The sequence below is a fragment of the Heterocephalus glaber genome, unplaced genomic scaffold (assembly GCF_053883595.1).
Source record: "Heterocephalus glaber isolate CG9 unplaced genomic scaffold, H.glaber_assembly_v1.0 deba00001532, whole genome shotgun sequence".
Classification (NCBI taxonomy): Eukaryota; Metazoa; Chordata; class Mammalia; order Rodentia; family Bathyergidae; genus Heterocephalus; species Heterocephalus glaber.
This window is the reverse complement of record NW_028258330.1, coordinates 27643100-27669533: the sequence shown is the minus strand read 5'-3', so window position 1 is coordinate 27669533 and position 26434 is coordinate 27643100. Positions and strand designations below refer to the sequence as shown.

The 26434-nt window shown below is 40.6% G+C and overlaps 1 protein-coding gene and 1 pseudogene across 12 annotated transcripts; one reads left to right on the top strand and one right to left on the bottom strand.

Annotated features, from left to right (window-relative positions):
- Window positions 1–1852: 1852 nt before the first annotated feature.
- Dsn1 (DSN1 component of MIS12 kinetochore complex) lies at window positions 1853–26049 on the top strand. 12 transcript variants are annotated; one of them, XM_021246964.2, is made up of 12 exons: window positions 1853–2004; window positions 2559–2623; window positions 3415–3460; window positions 4029–4256; window positions 7483–7556; window positions 8664–8736; window positions 15342–15429; window positions 17946–18005; window positions 18541–18618; window positions 20984–21131; window positions 21832–21919; window positions 22730–26049. In XM_021246964.2, the coding sequence occupies exons 2-12, from the start codon at window positions 2588–2590 to the stop codon at window positions 22831–22833; spliced, it is 1023 nt and encodes a 340-aa protein (XP_021102623.1). In that variant the 5' UTR covers window positions 1853–2004; window positions 2559–2587; the 3' UTR covers window positions 22834–26049. The 12 variants fall into 12 exon arrangements, with proteins under 12 accessions (XP_021102623.1, XP_021102620.1, XP_021102619.1 ...); XM_021246961.2 differs by having other exon boundaries at window positions 3939–4256; XM_021246960.2 differs by having other exon boundaries at window positions 3936–4256.
- Window positions 13216–15127, bottom strand: LOC101711157 (transcription initiation factor TFIID subunit 13-like; annotated as a pseudogene).
- Window positions 26050–26434: the final 385 nt, after the last annotated feature.

Below are 26434 nucleotides of genomic sequence, written 5' to 3'. Positions count from 1 at the left end.
AAATCCACTAATGGCCAGGTATGGTGGCACACGCCTGTTATCCCAGCACTCTGGAGGCTGAGGCCAGAGGATCGCCTGAACTACATAGCAAGACCCTGTCTCAAAAAACAAAACAAAAGAATAAAAGTATTGTTTGTGTGCCAAGGTGCTTCTGATTCTTCTGATAGCACAGTAAGAAAGCATAGTAGGAGCTGATAACAGTAGGGACAGATATATATATGGAGGGACGGATGGAGGGAAGGGGGGGGGAGACGGGGGGTGGTTATTGAGATTGAACCCAGGGTCTTTACACTGAGCTAGCTACATCTCCAACCCTGTTTTACAATTTTTTTGTTGGGGTGTACCAGGGATCAAACTCCGGACCTTGCACTGGCAAGGCAGGTGTGGTGCCACTGAGCTAAATGCTCGGCCCACCCTTTTTTTACAGTTTTTTGAAAAATGTTCTTGCTAAGTTGCCCAGGCTGGGCTCAAATATACAATCGTACTACCTCTGTCTCCCAAAGTGCTGATGTTGTAGGGTGGTTCCTTTAGAAATGGCTTGGCAATTAGAAGTATTCCAGGTCTTTCTTGCCTCCAACAAAGAATTGGGCAAGCCAAGCCAAAAACGATGCCAAAAGTTTATTGGAAAAGGGATAAGGGAAGAAGGAGCTCTGCAGAGGGAACTTCGGCCAAACAAAAGGGAGGAAAGGATAAGAGCAAAAATAAAAGTGCACTCTTCATGGACTACCATGAGGAGTCACAATAGTGGGCTCCCTGTGGTGTTTGTGGCCTCATATTTGTCCACATCTCGTGGGAACCTGCAAGAGGTTCCACATAGGGGCCCTGGGAATTATTTGGTGCTGTCTTGGGATCTTGTAATTAATAGGTCCCATTTATTTTCCTCTGCAGCTTTGCCACACCCTACCTCTTATATCATTGAGATTACAAGCGTGGCCCACTATGCCCAACACAAAGGGACATTTTGAAGGCACCATGCTGGGTGCTAAGGAAGCAGTATGCTTCTGGACCCTCCTCCACCAGCGATAATGGAGCAGGCACATATTGCACTCCTGGGAGCACAGAAAGGTCATCTGCTTTTCAGCACTGAAACACAGAAAAGGCTTTGTGAGACAATTGTTTAGTTAAGACTTAAACTTGGGGGACCGGGGATTTAGCTCAGCGGTTCCGGCTCCTGCCGCGCAAGCGCAAGGTCCCGAGTTCGATCCCTGATACCAAAAAAAGAAAAAAAAGACTTCAACTTGGGGGTTTTCGCTAAGAAGAGCTGGAAAAAGGATTCCTTGGGAAAAGGTAGGGCTTGAACGAAGGAGCAGAAGAAACAAAGCGGGGTAGGCAGAGCTGCAAGCAGTTTCGGGAGGACAAGATTGGAAAGGAGAGTTCCCGAACTTTGTAACACACTGAGGAGCCACGGAAGGACCCCTGAAGAAGTGTGATAAACTGGAGCTCAGAGCTCTAATCCACCCTGAGAGTCACAGTCCAGTCTTCAGGAGATAAGGAGATAAAAGGAGGCAGGACCAAGGTAACGGGGACAGAGCATCAGATGCTCGCTGATGCGCTGTATTCTTTTCACAAGTATCTCTCTGAACCTCTGTTTCTCCATCAGATATGAGCACGGAGGCTCGTGGGGCGCAATGAGGACGGACCACAGAGTGCCAAGCAAAGAAGCTGACTCCCCGGACTGGGTGTGGCTGGTGAGGTGATGACGTGGCGGTGGGGATTCGGGAGGAAAGATTTGGAAGAGCAGCACAGCAGCTAGAGCGCCAAACACCGGGGTACGCATGCGCCTAGCTAGAGGCAGGTGTTCTGCGCGCATGCGTTCCAGCGGCCCGCTGGACGCGCATGCGCTCTTGATTGGCGGGAGTTTCGCAAATGGCGGCGTAGGCACAGACAACGGAGTAAGATCTAGACTGTCTCTTGAAAAGTCCGATAGAGACGCAGTCCCAGGGGTGACCTGAGATTTTGTGTTTCTGGAACAGAAGCTCTGGGCAGAACTGGCGTCGCTCTGAGGTCAGGAAGTCGCACACTCCTCGCAGGATGTGTTTCCGGTCATTCCCTTACTAGTGGCTTGGCCTAGCCCAACCCACGGCATCCTGTGCTCCCGACTTCTAGCCCCAGGGGCCGGGGATGGGGTGGGGGGCCTGCGACCTCCTCCCGGAATGGAAAGAAACCTGAGGTCGAAGCAAACCTCCCGCTCGGTCAGAGCCAGCGGTCTAGGATCCAGAAAAGAGGTGCAGGTGTGTGTGTGGCTTGGATGGAGCTGAGGTCAGACTTTTTGTCCCCTCTGAATCTCAGGCCGTCTTTGCAAAGTGGAATGTGTAGTGGAGTTGTGAAAAGGATTAAATGGGATAAAGATATGAATAAAACGCTTACATGGCACAAGTCCTGGGGAATAAGGGATTAAATGACAATTTTGTAGTTATTATCCAAGCTTGAGTCTGTGTGATCGTCCTAAGGATTGTGAGGATTTATATCCTTGTTGGACCCCTGTTTGTTCTTTTACTTTTTCTGTCTTATCCTTAAATATCTACTCCTTTCTCCTTACTAAATACCTTCACATGTAGATTTCTGCTGGGAGGAAGAGATATGGAAGATGAAGATAACTTGGCTATGTCTCCACCCTCTTCAGGTTACTTATCTGACAGCCTTGGGAATACAAATGCAGTCTGCCTGGGAGACAGATAGTAAACAGATTTTACAGCTAGTACTAGGGAGTGCAAGGGGTGTGACTACCAAATCTGACGTAGAGAAGTATTTAAACTAGGTTAGGGAGGATGAATATGTTTTACAGGTAGGACAGATATGTACAAAGATTCAAAAGTGTAATATGAGTGGCAGAAGAGAGCCTGAATTGGTAGGGTGGTACTAGCTTGTGAAGATGTTGAATACACTTTGGAAAAATCTCTGCACCTGTCTAGAGAGTGGACTGGACTGGACTTGAGCAGTGTTGGATATAGAAAAACCAGTGAGAGACTGATAATGGGGCCAGGAGAAAGCAGAAATTACAAAACAAACTAAACTACTAACAGTGGGAATGGAAGAAAGATTGAGATAGACTTGGTAGAACAGATAGGACTTTGGATTGGAAGAGATAAGCATAAAAAGTACAGGATAATGTGGTTTTTCTAGTACGGAAAACCAAATAGGTCCTAATGCCAACCACTGCATTAGGGAATGAGCGAATAGTGAAATACAAAATAATTGGGAGAGAGGGTATGTGGTAAAAGATAGACTTTCCAGCAGTAAGTTCTGTAGAAATTCAGAATAGGGGGCATTGACCCCTGCTATAGTCTCTGTGGAGGAGGAGAGAGAGCAATTTAGAGATCCTAGAAAGCACAGAGCCTATTCTGCCATAGTTCTACCCCAGTGAGGCTGGAGATGATACATAAAGAATAGATCACTTCATTTTCCTATTTTCAGAATTCTCTACCCAGGATGACTTCAGTCACCACAGAGAATACGGAAGGTAAGCATTACAGTGAAATTCAGTACCTTTTGTCTTAAGTTCAGTCTTCTGAGGTGCAACTAAATCCTTTCTTGGCTTCTGGTGGATTTGAAATGACAAACTCATGTATTTACAAAAATGCTTTCTTGGTGTTTCCATACAGTTTTTTCTTTCTTCCTTCCTTTTCTCTTTTCCTTTCTTTTGATGGGATCTTGCTTGCTCTGTTGCACAGGCTGGCCTCAGACTCCTGGGTTCAATCCATCCTTCTGCCTCAGGCTCCCAAGAAGCTAAGACTACAGGTGCACGCCACTGCGTGGGGACATACTTTCTCCACTTTTTTTGGTAGTACTATGGATTGAACCCAGGGCCTCATGAATGCTAGGCAAGTGCTCTATTACTGAGCTACATTCCCTGGCCTTTTTCTGCCTTTTTGCTTAGATACTTAGTTGTGGCAGGTTTGATTTTGTATTTTGACTTTTTTTATAACAAATGCCAGAAGAAGAACCAATGACTTTGAAGACTCATGATCATCAGTTGCAATCAAGTCTTCACCCTATAGAAGTGTTTACTAAATCATCTGCCTCCCTAGAGATGACTCAAGGCATTTCAAAGGAAAGAATTCATCTTGCCTGTAGCCCCGAAAGAGGGAGACATTGTGATGTCAGCCACCAGGAAGGACTTCAATCCAGGTCCCTTCATTTTTCCCCTCAAGAATATTCTGTCCGTCATCAAGACAGGAGGCAGTCCTGGCGGCGAGCAAGTATGAAAGAAATAAACCGACGGAGGTCACTGCCACCTTTTCACCAGGGCATGACAGGTGGGGTGCTATGTACATAAGACAGGTTTCAGCTTAGATATAAGAGGCAGTGAGGAATGATGGAAAGTATAGCAGAATAGATGTGACTTTGCTGTTTTTTTAGCTATGTGGCTTTAAGCAGATCTCTTCACCTCTTGGAACCTCAGTTTCTTCACCTGTAAAATGGAGATAGTATTACCAACCATGTGGAGATGTTCTGTGTGTATAATAAGTTCTGATATCACACATCTACTAAGTGTTCAGTAGTATTTCTGTTACATCATATTGGCTGCTATGAAAAGAAATTCTGATGGCTAATTGTTCAACACTCAACCCTGGCTAGGATAGTAGGGATGAAAGAGTCCTTCCTGTAGCTTTCTGCTAATACCCTAATGTGGAACAGAAAGTGGATGGGATGATAGCTGATTTTAGCCTTTGCGTGTGTGTGTGTGTGTGTGTGTGTGTGTGTGTGTGTGTGTGAGAGAGAGAGAGAGAGAGAGAGAGAGAGATACTAGGAAGAAAACCTTTATAACTGGCAATAACTCAGAGAAGTTGCACATAAAAAAATCTAGTGTGGAGTTATGGGTGTAGCTCAGTGGTGGAGTGTGTGTTTAGTGTGTGAGGCTCTGGGTTTAATCTCCAATACCAAAACAACATCTTAAAAAAACCTAGATTTTTCTGTTCGGTTTTTTTGTAGTACTGGGAATTGTTTGTTTGTTTTTTGGTACCGGGGATTGAACTCAGGACCTTGTGCTTTTGAGGCAGGCAGCGGAACTACTGAGTTAAATCCCCGGCCCAGTACTGGGAATTGAACCAAGGGCCTTTACAATGAGCATCATCTGTGAGCCTCTCACTGAGTCACTAAGTTACCCAGGCTGGGCTCGAACTTGTGATTCTCCTGCCTCAGCTTCCTAGAGTGCTAGGATTATAGGTATGTGCCATCACACCTGGCCGAAAGTGCAATTTCTAGGGATATGTTTAAATGTGATTTGGTTTTGGTTTTCTTTTTGTTCTTTTTGGTACCGGGGATTGAACTTGGGACCTTTGTGCTTTCGCTTTCGAGGCAGGCACCGGAACCCCTGAGCTGAATCCCCAACTCTGTCTTTTTTGGTACCGAGGATCGAACTCGGGACCTTGTGCTTGCAAGGCAGGCGCTGGAACCACTGAGCTAAATCCCCGGCCCTGGTTTATTTATTTTTTTTTTTTTTGAGATAGGGTCTTGCTATGTAGTTCAGGCTGGCCTTGAACTCACTATGTAGCCCAGGCTGGCCTTGAACTCATGGCAGTCCTCCTGCTTCAGCCTCCTGAATGCTGGGATTACACGCATATGCCACTATGCCTGGCCTTTGATTTGTATGATTTTTGTATGGATTTACAATCATAACTATACTTCAGTATCAAGGCACAAGATATAATGTGGAAAGTCTAGTGTGATCCTCAGCAGATTACTTAACGAAATAATCAGATGTGAGGATTAAACAAGTTGATATAATACAATATATGTGTACTTAGCACATAGTAAGTCCTCAGATGTTAAGTTATTGTGACTACTTTTAATGTATTACTATACTTTCAGGTGGTCTGATGTGTACAAGGTTATCTGGTTAAACCAGCCACTTAGCATATCAGAAAATTGCTGCCACAGTGCCCATGCACTTAACTCCATGGATCTGCGAAGAAATCAGTAGTAATTCCCCAAGATTAGCCATACCTTCATCTCTATCACCAGAGCATTTTTATAACAGAAATCACCAGTGTAATCAGATGGATTATTTTTGCCAAGTGTGATGGTGCATGCCTATAATCCCAGCAAATTGGGAGGCTGAGGCAAGAGGATCACTGTTTGAGGCCAGCCTGGGCTGCATAGCTAGTTCAAGACCAACCTTGAACTCTTACACAGCAAGACCCTGTCCTCAACAGCAAAAAAAAAGGATTGGTTTTTTTTCCTCATTATTCCTGGCCACCTGCTAAATTTTCTTAGTTATAGGCAGGCAGAATCCTATTTTTCTTGACTAACAGCAAAAAGTATTAATCACGAGAGAAGATGAGAACTTTAGAAACACAGCTAGTAGAAGCTGGAGATCAAAAAGAGAGATAGCTCTAATACTAAAAGCAAATCTCCTTTGCTTTATAATAATTGTTTTTAAATGGACATAATTAAAAAACAGTATCTAACATCATGTAGTTGTTTTGAGGATTTAGTGGCATAATTATATAAAATGCTCACCCAGTTCAGCCTTGTAGCTCACTGAATGATATTGAGTAAGTGATCTGTTACCCAGCCTTTGCTCCTCAGTGTCACTTGTCATCAGATGAAATTGATACACTTGCCTTGAACTTTAGTGTAGTGTGTATAGAATTGAAGAAAATGCCTTTTATAGAACAGCTGTTCAACAGGTATTACCTGTATTAACTAGGTCACTCTACAGAGGCAAAAACACTGGGAAAAACATTGATCTTGATGGCAGGCCTGGATTTGAATCATGACTTCAGTCTCTGGCTTAAACAAGTCATTTCCTCTTTGCTTGTTTCCCCATTTGTAAAATGGAACTTAATAAAATTTATTTTAAAAAACTTAAGATAATGTTTTAAAAGTATATTGCCAAAAAAAAAAAAAAAAAAAAGTACATTGCAGTACCTCATAAAAATGCCCAAACAGAGGCCAGGGATTTAGCTCAGTGGTTTCTCGGCCTGCTGCACAAGTGCAAGGACTTGAGTTCAATCCCCGGTACCAAAAAAAAAAGTGCCCAAAGGTCATTAGCTCCTTTCTTTAGTACTGAGGATCAAACTTGGGACATTGTGCTTGCTAGGCAGGCACTGGAACAACTGAGCCAAATCCCCGGCCCACTTTATCTCCTTTCTTTAGTGAACAAGAATCATAAAAACAGTTGAATCATTTTTTATCTACCTTCTTTAACAAAACAAGATTTTCATGTACAAAAAAGATTCTTGACTTTTTTTTGTTTTTTGGTACTGAGGATCAAACTCAGGACCTTGCTCTTTCAAGGCAGGTGGTGGCACCACTGAGCTAAATTCCCCGCCCCAAAAGATTCTTATAGCATTACATTTAGATGTGCAAATAAGTAAGTGTTTCTTGGTGGTCCTGGAAAAATGAGAATACGCCCTTTAATTAGAAAAAGCTGTGTCTTGCCTTAAGTTGGATTGCATCGACAGAGGAAAATTTTCAGATTTGTTACTTTGCTATGTAAGTAAGCAGTTCCTTAAATGTGGCGATGTCTTATATTAGAGCTCAGCAGGTCCATCAGTGTCGACCTAGCAGAAAGCAAGCGGCTTGGAGCTCTCCTGCTTTCCAGTTTCCAGGTGAGATTCTCAAGATTGGAAAATGCTTTCTTTTTTTTTTTTTTTGGTACCAGGGATCAAAATCAGGTGTTTCTGCTTTCGAGGCAGGTGGTGGAACCACTGAGCTAAATCCCCAGCCCTGGCTTCATTTTTTTAATTTGATGTTTTTATTGTTAATGTGGCAAAATTTAAAGAGGTATTAGTACTATGAGATGAACTCATTTAAAAAATGTTTCTTTCAGGGTTGAGATTAATTTAAAGCTAGATTTAATTCGGGTAGTGAGTTCTCTTTGGACTAGTCCCATTGCTGCTGCTGTTGCTGAGCAGCTAACATTTCCCCAGTATATTATCTTTTGCCCATTCATAGCAAGTTAGGGGAACTTGAAGTGAGTAAAAGTAAAAATCTCAGTTATTAATAGATATTTGAGTTCTGATTACAGGCTAAACCAATATATGATTCATATTATACAGTTTCTTAAAGTTATATTTCTTATTGTATAGTTCATTGGTGCTTATGGGAGTTCAGATAAGCAAGTAATTTGTGTAAATTAAATGGCCATATATTTTCCTCAGTTAAAAATCAAAATATATAGTCTGGGCAACAATGAGTGTTTTTTCCTGAACTAGTTATTTGTTTATATGAAAAGTTTTAGGTGATGCTAGGCATGGTGGTACATGCCTGTAATCCCAGCCCTTGGGAAGCTCAATACATCTTGAGATTGAGGCCCACCTTGACTACCTAGCAAGTTCAAGCCCAGTGTGAACAACATAATGAGACCCTATCCCCAAAAGAAACAAAGAACATCATAGGTAGAAAAAATTAAATCATGTTTAGTTTCACTACTTATTCGTGAGTTTGTTTATACAGTACTGAGGTTTGAACCCAGGGCCTTTGCACTGAGCAATATCCGTAGCCCTTTTATTATTTATTTTCAAACAAGGTCTCACTAAATTGTCTAGGCTAGCTTGAAGTTAGAATCCTTCTGTCTCCACCTCTCAGTGCTAGGATTATGGGCACATGCCACCATGCCCAGTTTAATTTTACATCTATTAAACATAAAATTGCATGAATTTAGGACTGTCCTGGAAAATTTTGTTGTTGTACTAAAAATGTTTTTTTAAATTTAGTTCTCAGTTCAGAAACTTGAACCTTTCCTAAAGGACGCTCAGGACTTCAGTCTTGAAAGTTTCAAAGCAAAAGGTAAGTTGCTAAGAATAGATGAGCAAGCTTTGGCTCTGGTTATACCCTCTTTTAGGTTCATCAAAGCCTCATTTGCAGGATGAACATTTACAGGAGGTGCTGCCTCATAAAACTAGCTCCCCCCTTTTTTAAGGTGTATTTAAAAATAGAAGAACTGGGCATAGTGGCACATGTCTATAATCACAGTACTTGAGAGGCTGATATTACATATATATAATATATATGTTTATGAAGCTCAAAGTATGAAAGTGAAAAGTAATCCTTAGTCTCAGCAGAGGCAACTGTATAGGACCAATCCCCAGAGACATCTATAGGCACCAGTTTCTTGTGTATCATTGCAGAGATATTTATTGCTTTTTGCAATATGAGCACATACTCCATGAACTGTTTTATACTTTCACTTCACCTGCCTTTGGTGCTGGAGATCAAATCCAGGGTCTCAAGCATGCCAGGCAATTGTTCCACCACTGAGGTACACCCTTGGTCCAACTTTGGCTCTTTTTTGGACCTAATATATTTTCCACATTGTTCCATATCACATATACAGCGCTATCTTGACATTTTGGTAGCTGTATTATATTCCATTATATAAATGAACTGTGGGGTTTTTTTGGGGGTTTTTTTGGTACCGGGGATCGAACTTGGGTCCTTGCGCTTGCGAGGCAGGCGGCAGAACCACTGAGCTAAATCCCCGGCCCTATGAACCATGTTTAATATAATTCTTTACTGATGGACTTACAGTTTTGTTTTGTTTTGTTTTGTGGTTTGCTATTCTAATGAATAGTGTAGTGAATACTTTTTTTTTTTTTTTTTGGAGACAGGGTCTCCCTGTGTAGTTCAGGCCATCCTCAAACTCATGGCAGTCCTCCTGCCTCAGTCTCCTGAGTGCTGGGATTACAAGCCTGAGTCACCATGCCCAGCTTAATACTTTTTTTACAAACCTTTTTGGTATATGTGCAAGTAAAAGTAGAATTAACTAGCTCAGACCAAATGATAGAAATTGGTAGGTTACCTTCCTAAGACAGTTTATTCTCTCACCAGCAGTATATGCAACTATTTTCTCATACTGTCAGCAGCACATTTCATTGAAGAGTAGTGGCATTAGATCTTCTCTAAATTTCTTGTAGAATTCATGAGTAAATGCATCAGGATCTGGGCTTTTCTTTGTTAGTTTTTTAATTACTTCAATTTCATTGACATATTGGATTCTTGAGAATTTTTTTATATTCTCGATTCATCTTTGATAATTCATATATATCTAGGAATCTGTCCATTTCTTCTGTGTTTTCCATCAATCAAGTACAGGTTCTCAGAGTAAATATAGATTATCTTCTAGATTTCTGCAGGAGCTGTTTTGATTTTGCCTTTTTCATCCCTAATTGCATAGATTTGAGTCTTTTTTTTTTTTTTTTTTTTTTCCCTTCTCCGGTACCAGGGATCAAACTCAGGACCTTGTGCTTGGGAGGCAGGCACGGCACCACTGAGCTAAATCCCCAGCCCTAATCTTTCCCTTTTTTTTGGTACCAGGGATCGAACTTGGGTCCTTGCACTTGCAGGGCAGGTGGCAGAACCACTGAGCTAAATCTCCGGCCCAAGTCTTTACTTTTTTTGATAAAATTGACTAAAAGTTTGTCTATTTCATTTAATCTTTCAAAGAACCAACTCTTCGAGTCATTGCTTCTTTTTATTGTTTTCTTGGTCTCAGTAGCATTAATTTCTGCTCTGATCTTTGTAATTTCCTCCCTGTTACATGTTTTGGGTTTAACTTGCTCTCCTTTTTCTAGGAGCTTGAGGTTCAGAATTAGGTTTTTTTTTTTGTTTTTTTTTTTCCTCAGTACCAGGAATCAAACTCAGAACCCCTCACTTGCCAGGTGCCACTGAGCTACGTCCCCAGCCCTTTTTTTTTTTGGTACCGGGGGTCAAATTCAGGACCTCGTGCTTGTGAGGCAGGTGCAGCAAGTGTTAGGTTATTTATTTGAGCTTGATCTGTGTTTCTGATGGGAGAGTTCACCACTATAAATTTCCTTTGTAGGACTGCTTTCATTGCATCCCATAAGTTCTGGTATGTCGTATAGGCATTATCATTTAATTGTAGAAACTGTCTAATTTCTTCTTTAATTTCATCTATGACCCATTGGTTGTTCAGGAGGGTATTATTTAATTTCCATGTGTTTATGGAGTTTTTATGGTTTATTTTGCAATTGATTTTCAATTTCATTGCACTATGATCTGATAATATGCATGGGCTAATTTTAATCCTTTTGCATTTACTTAAGCACATTTATAGGCTAGTTAGTACATGGTCTATTTTGGAGAAAGTACCATGTGCAGCTGAGAAGAATGTGTATTCTGTTGTAGGGTGAATACTCTGTAGAGATCTACTAAGTCCATTCGTTCAAGGTTTGGTTCAGCCCTGATATTTCTTTGGTTTTTTGTGTGTAGTTGATCTGTTTGTGACAGTGGGGTATTGAGGTCCCCCATTACAATTGTATTAGTGCTTATTTGATTTTTTCATATCCATTAGTGTTTGTTTTATATAGTTGGGTGCACTAATATTTGGTGCATATATATTTATGATTGTTATCTCTTCCTGGATTTTTCTCTTTAACGAGTTTGTAGTGACTTTCTTTGTCTTTTCTAATCAGTCTTGGCTTGAAATCCACTTTGTCTGCAAGTAGAATAGCTACACCTGCTTTTATCCAAGTTCCTGTCACATGGGGTATTTTTTTCCATTCTTTAACTTTCAGTCTATGAATTTCTTTTTGAGGTAAATGTGTTTCTTGTATGCAGCATATTGTTAGACCTTGTTTCTTCATCCATTCTGCCAATATGTTTCCTTTGATTGGTAAATTGAAATCATTTACATTGATGGTTATAACTAATATGTCTTGACTTATCCTTGTCATGTTATTTTTCTGTTGTTGGTTCCCTTTCTTTCCCCTCTGTTTAATTACTTGCCATGCCAGGTGGATTTATTCTGTTGGGATTCATGGAATTGTTGTCTTCATTGTCTTTTTCTAGAATATCTTTCAGAACTTTTTGGAGTGCTGGTTTGGTGGTCATGAGTTTCTTTAGGTGTTCCTTATCATGGAAGTATCTTATTTCTCTATCAATTTTGAAAGATAATTTTGTGGCGTACATCAGTCTGGGTTGGAGGTTGTTTTCTTTTGGGGCTTGAAATACTTCAAGCTCTCCTTGACTTAAGGGTTTGTGCTGACTCTCAGTAACACAGTTTCATCAAACTTAGATTTTATTTTTTTTTATTTTTTATTTTTTTGGTACTGGGGATCGAACTTGGGTCCTTGCCGCTTGCGCAGCAGGCGGCGAAACCACTGACTAAATCCCTGGCCCAAACTTTTAGATTGTCTTAGTATTTGATAGATGGTAAAAGATATTTTGTAGTTTTAATATGTTATTTTTTTCTTTTGGAGAAGATAGGAATATTTCATGTTTTCATACTTTTTCTTCCTTTCTGCCTGCCTGCCTGCCTTCCTTCCATACTTCCTTCCTTCCTTCCTTCCTTCCTCCCTTCGGTACTAGGAATTGAACTCAGGGCCTTCACACTGAGCTACATCCCCAAGTCTTGCTAAGTCACTAAGTTGCTCCAGCTTGGTTCAGGCTTGTGAACCTCCTGCCTCAGCCTCCAAGAGTTCTGAGATTCCAAGCATGCACCACCACTCCCACCTTTCATACTTTTTAGAGCCATTTGTTCTTTCTTTTCTGTGGGTTGTCTGGCTGTATCCTTTGTTCTTTTTTTTTTTTTTTTTAAACTAGGATATTTGCTCTTTTGTATTGCTTTATAGGAACTTCTTATGAAATTAGCTATTTGTCTCTGATGTTAGAAGTATTTGAACTCTCTAGGAAGCAGCTAGTCTCCTGATAGCATAATTGCACAATCATCCAGGGTCAGATACACTGAGAATTACTCACTTAAAAGGCCCAGAAAATACATGAACTTGGGCTTACTTGTCAGCTGAAATTGATGAGCTCAGAATTGCACCATAATTAGAGTAGATACACTAGAGTTATCTCGATAAGTAACATTTCCCCTTTGCATTTTTTTTTTTTTTTTTGGTACCAGGGATCGAACTCCAGTCCTTGCACTTGCAAGCAGGTAGCGAAACCACTGAGCTAAATCCCTGGCCCCCGCTTTGCATTTTTTTAAACCTCAGTTAATAGTGATTTCTTCCAAGTCTTATCAGAGGCCTGTTTTTAGTGTATACCCATAATTTTTCCTTTTTTTTTTTTCTGTTTAAATTTTCATGCTTTATTCCTTGTATCAGATTAAGAAATTAAAAATTTCCCAATACTGATTTATAGTAATGTTTTTATAAGTGGCAACAAAAAGCTCAGTTCCATAAAACATTCAATGATCTCTTTGTATGTAATTTTAACCCTTATTTTAAGCTGAAGACAATAGTAATTTAATGCAATAAGCTAAGTACACACAAAACCTGCATATCCTGAACTACACAAAGGGGTTTCTATGGCCACATATGGTTTCAATCAAGTATACATTTCCACAATGAGCAAATACTTACAAATATGTTAATATAACACTGTTCCAAATGCTTATTTTGCCATTAGCCTTTTAATCATCACCATTCCTACTACTGAAAGCATTTAGATTTAGAATCTTTGATCTGGGAAAATGAATTCTCGTAAAACTTAACAAATACCTGTAGTATGTTATAAGGCAAAAGGCTTTTAAATCAACAAAAGCTTTAACACAGAAACACTGACACGAAACTTATTTTGTCAAAACCAAAAAAAAATTATCTTTAAAAAAGATAGTAAACAAATTGTCTTTTAAGACAAACATTCTTATAAAAACTTGCAGTTTCCTATATCATCTCCTCAGTTTCTTTTCTTTTTTTTTGTTTGATACCAAGTATCAAACTTGGGTCCTTGTGCTTGCAAAGCAGGCGCCAAAACTATTGAGCTAAATCCCCGGCCCTCCTATATCATCTCCTTACACACAAAATGACGACTGTTGTCTAAAAACTTCAGAATACATGAAGTACATGCCTTAGCTGTCAGTCAAAAAGGCCTTTGAGATTTTACATATTAAACAGCTAGCATACAGCTTATAATGGCATGAATATATCTAATATATAATTCAAGTTTATTCTTCAGACAGTCAAAAGTCAGAAGGGACTGCATGGTTTGCAAAGTACTTTAAGTTACATGTCGTTAAAATCTAGTAAGTAATTCAAGTATGGTCATATAAAGGCAGGCAATTAAAGGCTCAAATCAAATGCTCTAAAAACAAAGACATGAAAATAAAGGCTGAAAACTGTTTCTTCCTCTCATGTTCATGCCTAAACATCAGGACATTACTGCAGAAAATAAACTTGTATATGGTTTCCATAGAAGATAATGACGTTTCAGAAAGTACACAAGGTGTCAAGACCCGTAGTTTGCTTCATCAAATGCTTTTCTAGCTCGTTTGAATTCTTCATTCATAGTAAGCAAGCCTTTAACCCTAGCAAACTTCCTCGGGTCCTTTCGAATCAAGAAGACAATATCTTCAACTTGTACTCAACCTTGTCTTCCAATGGACATTGCCTTGTGAGTCATTTCAGTGATGAACTTTATGACAAGGTCTTCAAGAATATCCACTGACCCAGTATAAGGATTCTGGTCATCTCCAAACCCATACATCATACATCTTAATTCTTTTTTTTTGGTATCAGAGATCGAACTCGGTTCCTTGCACTTGTGCAACAGGTGGCGAAACCCAGCCCATACATTGTAATTCTTTAGAAAAAAGTCTCTTTCTTTTACCCTGTCTACCTTCAGCACCTCCTCCAATTTCTTCATTTTCCTCCTCAAGTGTAGGATCCTCTTCCTCATCTGCCATTCCACCAGTCAGCAAAAGCCTTCCTTTTTTTTTTGGTGGTACTGGGGATTGAACTCAGGGCCTTGCACTTGTGAGGCAGGCATGCTGCCACTGAGCTAAATCCCTGGGCCAACTATATACCCATAATTTTTATTTGCTATCACTATTTCTCATTACACTCTTGCCTATTCCCTGACTTCTAAATGTCTTCCCTTCTAGTACCTCCTGTTCACATCTCTTGAAAAAAGAAAAAAAAGAATTATCAGTGCAGATATACCTCTTTAAGTAGTACTTTTTTACTAGTCAAGTATCAAAACACTTATAAATGGTATAAAGAACGGTTGTTATCCATTTTATCTACATGAGGGAGAAAGATAAAATCTTTCTGGGGTTGGGGAGGTAGCTCAGAGGCAAAGTGCTCTACTGGCATGCACAAGGCTCTGGGTTCAATCTCCAGGACCAGAAGAAAAGTCTGCACACTTAACATGTTCCCACTGTCATGAACTGTCGATGGTACATGCATGACTGCCCCATCAGGTGGATTGTACCACTCTGATACAGCAGTGGTTCAGAGCCTCTGGTAGTGAGGCATACGAATTATGACCCAATGTTGAATGTGTTAAAACATCTTTTTGGTTGAATGAGAGGGCCAGAATGTAACAGGAGACCCTAAACCTGAGAATATCTTAAGTACCTATGTAAGTAGCTCATTGTGAAAATTTGTATCTTCCTTATTTTATAACATAAAATTTATTCTCTCTAGCGTCTTTTCTTTCTCAAGAGCTGGAGCATTTTATAGGCAGCCTGGAAAAAGATGGAATTCTACAAAAATGTTTTGAAGATTCAAAAGAGTAAGAGCAATTTTCCTCTTGTAAATTATAGGTGAATTGAGACTTTTCATTATAATTAGTTGTTCACTTGTTCAACAAATATTTTCCTAGAATTTTCTCATGTACCAGGCTCTTTTAGATGTTGGGAATATAGTGATAAATAAGTGAAACAATGTTGCTCTTGTCATACACTATAATAGAGGAGACAATCAAATTCAGAGTCAATTCGATTTCAGATAATTACAATCTGGGAAGTCGACAAATAATAGTGATTTGAGGGTATAGACATCTTTAGCAAGAATGATAAAAAAAAAAATGTTCAGAATTCTCTCATGATTTGTCCTTCGGACTCAGACCTGTAAGACCTGAATGGTGAGAAGGAACCAGCCATGGAAAGGTGAGGGGGCGCGAAGGATTTAGCTCAGTGGTTCTGGCGCCTGCCTCCAAAGCGCAAGGTCCCAAGGTCGATCCCCAGTACCAAAAAAAAAACCAACCAACCAAACAAAAAAACCCCCAAAAAACAGCCTTCTCTTTAGGGCCAGGGATTTAGCTCAGTGGTTCTGCTGCCTGGCCAGCAAGCACAAGGACCAGAGTTCGATCCCCGGTAGCAAAAAAAAAAGAAAGAAAGAAAGAAAGGTGAGGGGAAAAACATAATTGAGATCTTTGGTAACCATGCATGTTTTTGGCTCTTGGAAAGCAAGAATATTAGCAGAAACTTTAAATCTCACTCCTAAGTTGGTATGTCTTCAGAGATGAGGCTATCCCTAGCTCCCTAGTTTCACTGTGTAACAAAGCATGTACTTGGGTTTACATTATTAATTTTAAGTTTGGAATTCATGGTTTACCTTCCCATAGTTCATTAGGATTGACATTTCTAATCAGAAAGTGAAACATTTTAGATTAATTAACATAGCATCTCTTTTTTGGGGGGCGGGTACCAGGGATCAAACTCAGGACCTTGGGCTTGTGAGGCAGGGGCAGTGCCACTGAGCTAAATCCCCACCCCAGCATCTCTTAATGTAGTGTATTTAAGGGCAGGCTGCTGCATCTCAGATGCACAGATAGTGGAGGCTGTGTCACAGGACTTGGCAAAAAAACAGGAATAGTGGCACCAACTGATTTGTCTTTGCCAGATACAGTTTTGACATTTTTAGTACTTGATTTTTTTTTTTTTTTGTACTGGGGATCAAACTCAGGTCTTTTCGCTTGCAAGGCAGGCGGTGGAACCACTGAGCTAAATCCCTAGCCCTTTTTTTGGTTTTTTGAAACAGGGTCTTGCCATGTAGCCCAGGCTGGCCTCTGAACTTGTGGCAATTCTCCTGCCTTTCAGCCTCTCAAGTGCTAGGATTACAGGTGTGTGCCACCACACCTGGCAGTACTTGATTCTTTTCCATTACAATTAATCACCCAACTGAGGTGAGCCATTAGATAACAGCAGTAATCAAAGTAAGTGAATTGGACAGGATCAGACCATGGCCTTAATTGCCAGATTAAGAAGTTTTGGCTTTTTGTGAGGTGAGGTGGGGCTCAAGATTGATCCTAGGGTCACTACCACTGGACTACTTCCCTGCCCCCTCTTTTTGAGATAAGAGCTCACTAAGTTGCTCAGGCAGGGCTTGAACTTGCAATCCTCCTATCTTTGCCTTCTGAAATGTTGGGTTTACAGGTGTGACCTACCATCCCCAGCTAAATTTTGTCTTTTCTTCTTTTTGCTGGAGATTGAACCTAGAGTCTTTACAATGAGCTACATCCCCAGCCCTTTTTATTTTTTATTTTGAGATGGGGTCTTACTAAGTTGCTAAATTGCCCAGGCTGGGCTCAAAACTTGTGATCCTCCTGACTTTTTTTTTTTTTTGGTACCGGGGATCAAACTCAGGTCCTTGCATTTGTGCAGCAGGAGGCGAAACTACTGAGCTAAATCCCCAGCCCCCTCCTGACTCTTATACCAGAGTGCTGTGATTACAGGTATATAGGTATATGCCACCAATGCCTGGCCATACACAGAGGTTTTAAGCAAGGAAAAAAATTAAACATTAATTTGGCCACAGTATGAATTGGAATTGATGAGAGAAATAGAATAAAAGCCACTTACAGCTGGATGTGGGGTACATGGCTATAATCCCTACACTTGGTAGGTTGAGGCAGGAGGATCTCTGCAAGTTCAAGGCCAGCCTGGACTACATAGTAAGTTGAAGGCCAGCCTGAACTACATAGTAAGACCCTTTCTCCAAAACAAAAACCAATAAAAATAAAAAATAAAAATGAGAACCACTTAGAAAACTACCATCTAGTGAAAAAGTAAGATAGAGTCCAAGAATAAATATTTATTGAAAGAAAAAAAGTATGTTTTATTGCCTGTAAAAAATTGTGTGTGTGTGTGCTAGGGATCAAACTCTGCACCTTGCGCTTGCAAGGCAGGCAGTGGGACCACTGGGCTAAATCCCCGGCCTGCCTATAAAATTATGTAGGACATTATATTAAAAGCAAATGTTTCTTGAAAGATTCATATTATTCTCATAATCCTATTCATATTCCAGAAAAGCATTGGATTTGAATCTGGAAGCATCAGTGGCTGAGATGAAGGAATATATAACAAAGTAAGTGAAAATGAGAGAACCTTTGGAAAATTTAAATTCACTCTCCATCTGGGGAAAATAAAACCTAGGAAAAATTAATATTAAAAATGGTGTTCAGTGCCAGTGAATCAACACTGGAAGTTAGAAGGCTGCGTATTGAGATGATTATCGGCTCTGATGGCTAATTTCATAGGATGGAGTTCAGGGAATAACAATGTTAATTTGATTTTAAGAAACTGTGTTTTATTTGATTAAATTAATGGCCTCTGGATCAGTCAAGATTTGTAATCCTTTAATGATCTCTTTATTCACATTTTATAACCAGATTATGTGCCTAATATACTTATTGTTGCCCTGAGTAGTTCAGAATGAATGATGTGATCAAAAGTTAGCTGAATCTGGGCGTAGTGGTCCAAGCCTGTAATCCCAGCACTTGGGAGTCTGAGGCAGGAGGATTGCTGTGAGTTCAAGGCCAGCCTGGACTACATGGCAAGACCCTGTCCCTCCCACCCCCCCCCAAAAAAAAGTTAACTGAATTTTTCCTTGAATTCTGTAGGTTTTCTTTAGAACGTCAGACTTGGGATCAGCTCTTGCTGTGGTACCAGAAGGAGGCACTACCAGAAGAGACGTCCAGGTTAGATCTGTGAACTGGGAATAAAAGCTATCTTTTTAACCTTGTGGAATTGATTTGAGTTTATGTCAGTTCTCGTTTATATTAGTACTCTGACCATAAATGGAGAATAAGTGAGAAGTAAGGGAGAGTTGAGATGACTGTTTTCAGAGTTAGAACAGAATTGCCTCTGTTCTGTGTCTTTGGCTGCTGTTTCACATCCTCAGGGATACAGGTACATTTCTGCCTTGCACTTGGCCATTTGGGGCTGGACCAAGAACAGTAGGTACGAGACTTACGGAGCACATGACCTTTACTTTTGTTTTGTTTTTTTGAGACAGGATCTCGCTGTGTGATTCAGGCTGGCCTTGAACTCCTGGCAATCCAAGTGCTGGGATTACAGGTGTGTGCCACCATGCCCAGCAGCACTTGGCTTTTGAGCTGCAGGAATGAAAAAGACCGCTGGCCATGGCCTTCATGGAGTTACAGATACAGAGAAGAGAGAGTGGTGGGGGAAAGTAAAAGTAAAGGAGGATTTTTTTTTTTTTCTCTTTCCCCCCATACTAGGGAGTGAACCTAGGGCCTCATACATACAAGGCAGGGAGGCAGGTGCTTTACCACTAAGCTATATCCCCAGTCCCTTTTATTTTGTTAGTCTCACTAAGTTGCCTAGGCTGGCCTCCAACTTAAAATCCTCCTGCCTTAGCCTCCCTAGTACCTGGGATTGCAGTTGTGTACTACTATAATCAGCTAAGAGAAGATATTTGTCTTGATCTTGGAAGCAGAAGAAAGTGGGAAAAGTGCTGGATTTTAGTTTAGTGAGCATCTGAGCTTTTTTTTTTGTACCAGGGATCGAACTCGGGTCCTTGCGCTTGCGCAGCAGGTGGCAAAACCATTGAGCTAAATCCCTGGCCCTGAGCTAATAATTTTAAGCTTTTTTTTTCCCCCAATAGAACCTTAGCTAGAAACCCAGCTACAAAATGTTAGCCAAAAGCTTAATTGCAAAAGTGACCTCTCATTAGAGGGGGACTTTAAGTAACATAATCTGAAAACTCCCTTCCAGGGAGTGATGGGTATCATTTACTCACTTCATATCATATTTATGGAGATTTATAATGTATAAGATGGCAGTTTCAAGCTAGGGATAATAGCTCACTCCAGTAATCCCAGCTGCTCAGGAGGCTGTCACAAGAATTATAAGTTTGACACCAATCTGTGCAACTTCAAAAGACTGTGTCTCAAAATTTTAAAAGCCTGAGGATGTAGCTCAGTATAGAGTGCTTGTCTACTATGTACAAAGGCCTGAGTTCAGTCCCTAGTTCTTTACATATACACAAATTGATGGCAGCTTGAGAATAAAAACTTTGTGGCCAAGCTTGTAGATTAAGAAAAACTCTGAAGCCGACTGTTCAGATCCTACTTCTGAGTTTTGTGACCTTGGGCAAATCACTTAATCTCTTGGAGTGTAAGGCTCCTTATTTGAAAATAGGGGTGATGGCACTACCTAGTTCATTGGGTCATTGTGAGTATTAATTGACGTTAAATGGACAGTGGGCAGCCGCAACTTTTGGCACCTAAGAAGCTCAATAAATTAGTTACGAAAAGGTTGTTGTCATTTTTCATGAACTCTCCATATCATTTTTTTTTTTTTTTGCAGTACCAAAGATTGAACTAAGGACCTTGTCCCTTAGAGGCAGGTGTGGCACCACTGAGCTAAATCCCCAGCCCCCCATATCAATTATTTTAGGTAATTAAAGTAGTCAGCATTTACTTTGGTAAATGATCATAGACAGTGACTTGGATGGCAAGCTTTGGCTTCACTGTATCCCAAGTAAAGTCCTTTTTGTATGTGGACCATTGCTGTTAAGTAGAGTTAACTGAGTTAAAAGTTTCTAGCATTTCCCAGAGTCTAGTGGTATGAAAACATTAATATTAGATGAGCACAGTGTCACATGCCTGTAATCCCAGCATTCTGGGAGGATAAGGAAGGAGGATTGCAAGGTTGAACCCAGCCTGGGCAATTTAGCAAGACCATGGTTCAAAATATTAAAATGGACTAGGGATGTGGTTCAGTGGGAAGGCCCTAGGTTCCAACCCTGGTACCACAAAAAATAATAATACTATTCAGCCATTATTTCAGATCCTCTTGTTAAGAGAGCCTATACCAGAAACTGGGGGTGAAGCTTAATAGTGGAACACTTACCTAGCATGTGCAAAGCCCTAAGTTTAATCCCCAGCACACCAAAGGGGCTGAGAGGGTGGCTATATTAGAGTAGGGTAGAAGGATATTGATTCAGTTTTATAGGTTTTTTCCAGAGGTAATCTTTGATATCTTTTCAATAAAATGATTATAAAATTCTTTGAAAGCTCTTTTTTGTTTGGTTTTTAGAGGATCAGTGGAAACCAAAATTACTGAAGTCAAAATGGAACCGACATCATATCTTAGATCTTCTCAGAATGAAGTTCTTTACACAAAGCCTGACTACCAGAAAATATTACAGAACCAGAACAAAGTCTTTGATTGTATGGAGTTGGTGGTAAGTTGGCTTAACTTGATTTGCTTAAACTATCCAGGTTTGCTACCTTTTCATTTGTGTTAGTTTTCCATCTCTGATAAAATACCTGAAATAACCAACTTATAAGAAGAAAATGTTGTGGGGTTTTTTTGTTTTGTTTTGGGTTTTTTGCGGAACTGGGGATCGAACTCAGGACCTTGTGCTTGCCAGGCAGGCGCTGGCACCACTGAGTTAAACCTCTGGCCCAAGAAGAAAACATTTATATTGGGTCGCAGTTTTAGAGGTTTGCCTTGGACCTCTTTCTTTGGCCCTGTGTGTGAGCAATAAGTACTGTCTTTCAGCTCCCTCCCACGAGGGCTCCCTCCATGGGAGTACCCAAACAGAACTAGAGGACATGACATCCTGTTGGTAGGAGTCCTAGAGGTCAGCCTCCTGGGGCATAGAGCTGGCTGCAGAATAGTGAAGTGTGGCTCAGGAGGAGCCAATAGAATGTCTGGCATAAGCATTCCAGACTGAAAGGACAGCAGGCCCATTGTTTCACTCTGACATTGGGAAGGAGCCTGCCTGAAGGATATAGGGAACTTCAGGGAAGCTGAAACTCAAGGCTGTCTTTTTTTTTTTTGGTACGGGGGATTGAACTCAGGACCTTGCGCTTGCAAGGCAGGCGCCAGGAACCATTAAGCTAAATCCCTGGCCCCTCAAGGCTGTCTTTTGACTGCAGATAGATGAGCTGCAAGGATCAATGAAGCAGCTGCACACCTTTATGGATGAAAGTACCCAGTGCCTCCAGAAGGTGTCAGTACAGCTTGGTAAGTGTGTCTCTTGAGACCAGAGTTTGGGCTGTTTTATTTCTGATAGCCTTTGGGTAGCATATCATCCAGAGGGTAAGACCTATAGCAGATTATTTGTGTTTCTCTCCCCAAAGAGTATGTTGATGGGAAATTTCTAGACATAAATTCCAAAAGCACAGTTAGAGTGAGAATTAAAACCCCATGAACTCTGTTTTAGCAAATCCAAGACTTCAAAAATACCCTCTATAGCTGAGTGTGGTGGCACATGTCTGTAATCCCAGCACTTGGGAGGCTGAAGCAGGAGGATCACCGTGATTTCAAGGCAGCCTGGGCTACATAGTGAGTTCAGGGCCAGCGTGACCTACAAAGCGAGACCCTGTCTCAAAAAACAACAAAAAAAACCATTGCAGCAGGGCATGGCATAAACCTGTAATCCCAGCATTCAAGAGGCTAAGGCAGGAGAGGATCTACACAAATTAAAGGATGGCATGGAGTACATAGCAAGATCCTGTCTCCAAGGAAAAAAACCAAAAGTCCCCTGTTTTTAATGTCTTAAAGTTTCAAGAATCCACAAAGTAACACTGACATAACTCCTTTGTAGCCTTTCCTGACCTCCTCCCTAAATTACTTGCTACACACACCTTCATTTTCTTACTGCACTGTACTACAGCAGCTGGCTTTCCTCTCAGACTGTCATCTCCTGGAGGACAGAGATTTAATTTGTCATTATAATGCCTTTCACTACCTGGCACAGTGCCCACACATTGTTTTCAATATATTTTATGTGAATTCAATTGAAATTCATTTTTTGGCTCCTTTCCTCTGCAGAGAAAAGAAGCATGCAACAATTAGATACTTCACCTGCTCGAAAACTGCTCAGACTTCATTTACAGAACCCACCTACCACTTACTGCTCTGGATCTTACCAGTGACCTTACCCAGCTTTTCCAACACAAGATACTCAGAAGATAAAACTGGGAAGACTTCCTCAGGATGTGACGACTGCATGGCAGTCTGAGCTGGGGAGTCCTGTCCTTTGGTTTTAAAGATAACTGCCTGATTGTAGAGCACTTCATCTTTTTTGAGTGATGGAATTTATGCATACAAAAGGACACTGCAGAGACACTTTGCCCAGGAATGTACAAAATGCTTGAAATTTCCTTGTGAAATGGCCTTCAGAAGCAGCGGCCCATTCTTTTTAAATGTCCTTCATGGTCAGATATCTTATCTTGTGAAGATATTTTTCAGGTTTTGAAACAACCCAAAGTCATTTAGGACCAAGTTTAATGAAACATTTTTTAGGAGCCAACTGGGTTCTGGTCAAATAGGAATTAGACTGATTTTCTAGTGTGGCTGTGATGGTGATTTTAGAGAGAAGAATGCTGAGCATTGTTGGCATCACTGGGATATATATATCATTTCACAGAATGCCCAATTTGAAGAAAATACTACTCATGTTTGCCTTGATGTCTGCAGTGTACTTCAGCTTTTGAATTTTGAGCTGACACCCTAAATTCTGAATTCATGGCAAAAAGGGGCTAAGTACTAATTTTTATTTTTGTTTGTTTTTATTTTTATTTTTGGTGGTGCTAGGGGTTGAACCCAGCTTTGCACATGCTAGTTAAGTGCTTTGTTACTGAGCTGTTACCTCCAGGCCCCTAATTGTTCTTTTTATTGTTAATAATCTGAATTATAAAATTACATATAGTTAAGATTTTCCCTGTGTTTGTATTTTGAGTGTATAAACTTCTTTTTGCAGTGCTGAGAGTTGAACACAGGGACTTCATACATGCTAACAATGCACTGCCACTCAGCCCCTAAAAACATTTAAAGGCAAGGAGGGTTTAGAAAATAAAATTCTTTGCTGAGATAAACAGTAGTGTAAAGATAGGCCTCACTGGGCCAGGAATTTAGCTCAGTGGTTCTGTCGCCTGCCTCGCAAGTGCAAGGTCCCTATTACCAATATAACACCAACTAATTTTTAATGTTTTCTATATTCTCATCCTATTAATGGGATAAAACTTGTTTTATTTAATTTCCTGTTTGCCCTGCAAATATTTGCTGGTTGCATTTATCCCAAGATAACTTGTGAGTTATATTCCTAATCTTAACTCCAAGGTTTGCCATGAATTAACTCGCTTTTATTTTCCCATTATTCTAGTATATTGCTACTTTTTAGAAACAAAAGATCATTCTATTTATAGTATTCTGTTATGATGGTATTTACATTCACAAAATAGAGTAATTTTCAATCACTGAAAATGTCAAATCCTAGAAAACTTTGGATTCATCAAAGAGCAGATTTATGTAAAGTTAAATGAACACTGGCAATGAGCTGCACTTTTTTTTTTGGTACCGGGGATCAAACTCAGGACCTTGCGCTTGTGAGGCCAACGGCGGAACCACTGAGCTAAATCCCCAGCCCTGAGCTGCACTTTTTGGGAAATGGGTTAAACAACCAGTCAAAATCTTAAGTATTTAACCTTGGCCCAAGCACCTGTTGGTGAGAGGTGGTACCTCCTTACATTAAATTTTATCCATTCAGATCTTACTGAGTCCCTACTGTCTGCCAGGCACAGTTCCGGGAACTGAGGAGAGTGCAATGAATAAAGGCACAGGATCTCCCACATAATGCTTACAGTCTACTGAGGACACAAACACAACTAGAAACCTTGTCTGCACAAGTGATGGTAATACTGACTTGGGAAGAATAAAGAAATTGAACAAGTATTTCAGGCAAAAGCAGCATTTTCAAAGGCTTGAGGGAGGGTGGAGCTTTCTAGAACACTGAAAAATGAAGCAGAAATGCTAAGCATCAGTGAAGAGTGGTTTGAGACAAGGAAACAAAGTAATTAGAAGGTTTAAGAGAGCAAGCCAGGCATGGTGGTACATGCCTGTAATCCTAGTACATGGGAGGCTGAGTCAGGAGGATTATTGAGTTAAGAGGCCAGCCTGGGCTACAAAGACCTTGTCTCAAAAAAAAAAAAAAAAGGATCAGCTTTGCACTATCAGATCTGGCCAAGTCTTGTTTTTGTTGAGGTTCAATGAACCTGATCTGAAATCAACTGAAGGGGTCAAGCAAGGCAACACTGCACAGCAGGAACAGAAATCTCCCCAGGTCAGCTCAAGTCAAAATGGGAGTCTGTGGTCTTCAGATCAATATCACACTAAAATTCTTTAAGGAACAAACTCAAGATACCTCATTCATAGATGGGAAATAACAAGACAATTTCCTGGGCTTCAAGCCTGAACCTGATGGCATCAGATGAAAGAATACTATTTTAAGAATTTGCATTTTCCATGAAGGAGGAATATAAAGAATTTGTGGTTAGCTACAGACTATGGCACATTTAAAATACGACCTCTAAATTCTCTGACATTCATACTTTTAAAAAGTACAGTCTCTCTTTCCACTTAGGGTTGGCTCTGTAACTGCTTGATACATAGAAAATTGCAGAAGTGGCCCTGTGCAGGTTTCCAGGCAGCATCTACATCTTTCTTGGCATGCATGCTTTTTTGGGCCAGCTTTTAATGTTTTTATTGGTGCCTGTTTGTGATACATAATGAATACATTTTTGGTGGAGAGTTAGTTCATATACATAGCACATGTTAGTCCTTTTTTATTTCCTCTTACTCATACCTCCCCTCTCCCTCCACCACTTGATTCCCTTCCCATCTGCAAAAGGTCTACCTACTATCCTATTGTCTTTTATTTTGCTGTTTAAATTATGCTTTGTTGCTTGGTTTCTGGTTGATAGCCATTCTTTCTGCAGTGGGATGGAATCTCAATGTTTTGGTTTGCATTTCTCTAATGGCCGAGGATGCTAGAGACTTTTTTCCTGTACTTGTGATTTGAACTCCTTCAAAGAAGTGTCTTGTTCATTTCAATTGCCCATTTTTTAATATGATCTTTTATTTTGGAGAGTCTGATTATTGAGTTCAATTCTAGATATTGTTCTCTGTCTAAGGAATAGCTGGCAAAATTTTTATCCCATTTTGTGGGTTGTCTCTTCCCTCTGTTGGTTATTTCTTTTGCTGTGCAGAGGCTCTTTTAATGTGATATAATCCATTTGTCAATTCCTGGTGTTATATCTTGGGCAAGTGAGGTTCTGTTCATAAAGTCCTTGGCTAATAAATGTATGAGAGAATGTTCAGTGTCACTGGTCAATTGAGAGAAGCGGACTGGAGTAGTGCTGGGGTTCCCTCTCGGTCCAGAGGGAGTAGCTGTTATCAGGAGGTCAACTGGTAATGGATGCTGATGGGGCTGTGGGGAAGGGGGAGCCCTTCTGCACTATTGGTGGGGGTGTTGGACTGGTGTGGCCACCGTGGGGGTCAATGTGCAGATTCCTCACAGGACTGGGGCTGGAGGTTTCGTTTGTCCCACCTGTTTTCCTTCTTGGTATATTCCAAGGGGAGTTGGGAGCTTCATGCCATAGTGATATATGCATGCCTGTGTTTGTGGTGGCTGGGTCTTGGGAGTGGCCCAGGTGCCTGTCGGTTGATGAATGGATGGAGAGGATGTGGGGTTGTTGT

Coding starts and splice junctions, on each gene's coding strand:
- Dsn1 (XM_004867819.4), top strand. CDS start 2,154: ATGGAAAGAAACCTGAGGTCGAAGCAAACCTCCCGCTCGGTCAGAGCC. Junction 4,257..7,482: donor TTTTCACCAGGGCATGACAG/GTGGGGTGCTAT, acceptor GTCTTATATTAG/AGCTCAGCAGGTCCATCAGT. Junction 15,430..17,945: donor TGTTTTGAAGATTCAAAAGA/GTAAGAGCAATT, acceptor TTCATATTCCAG/AAAAGCATTGGATTTGAATC.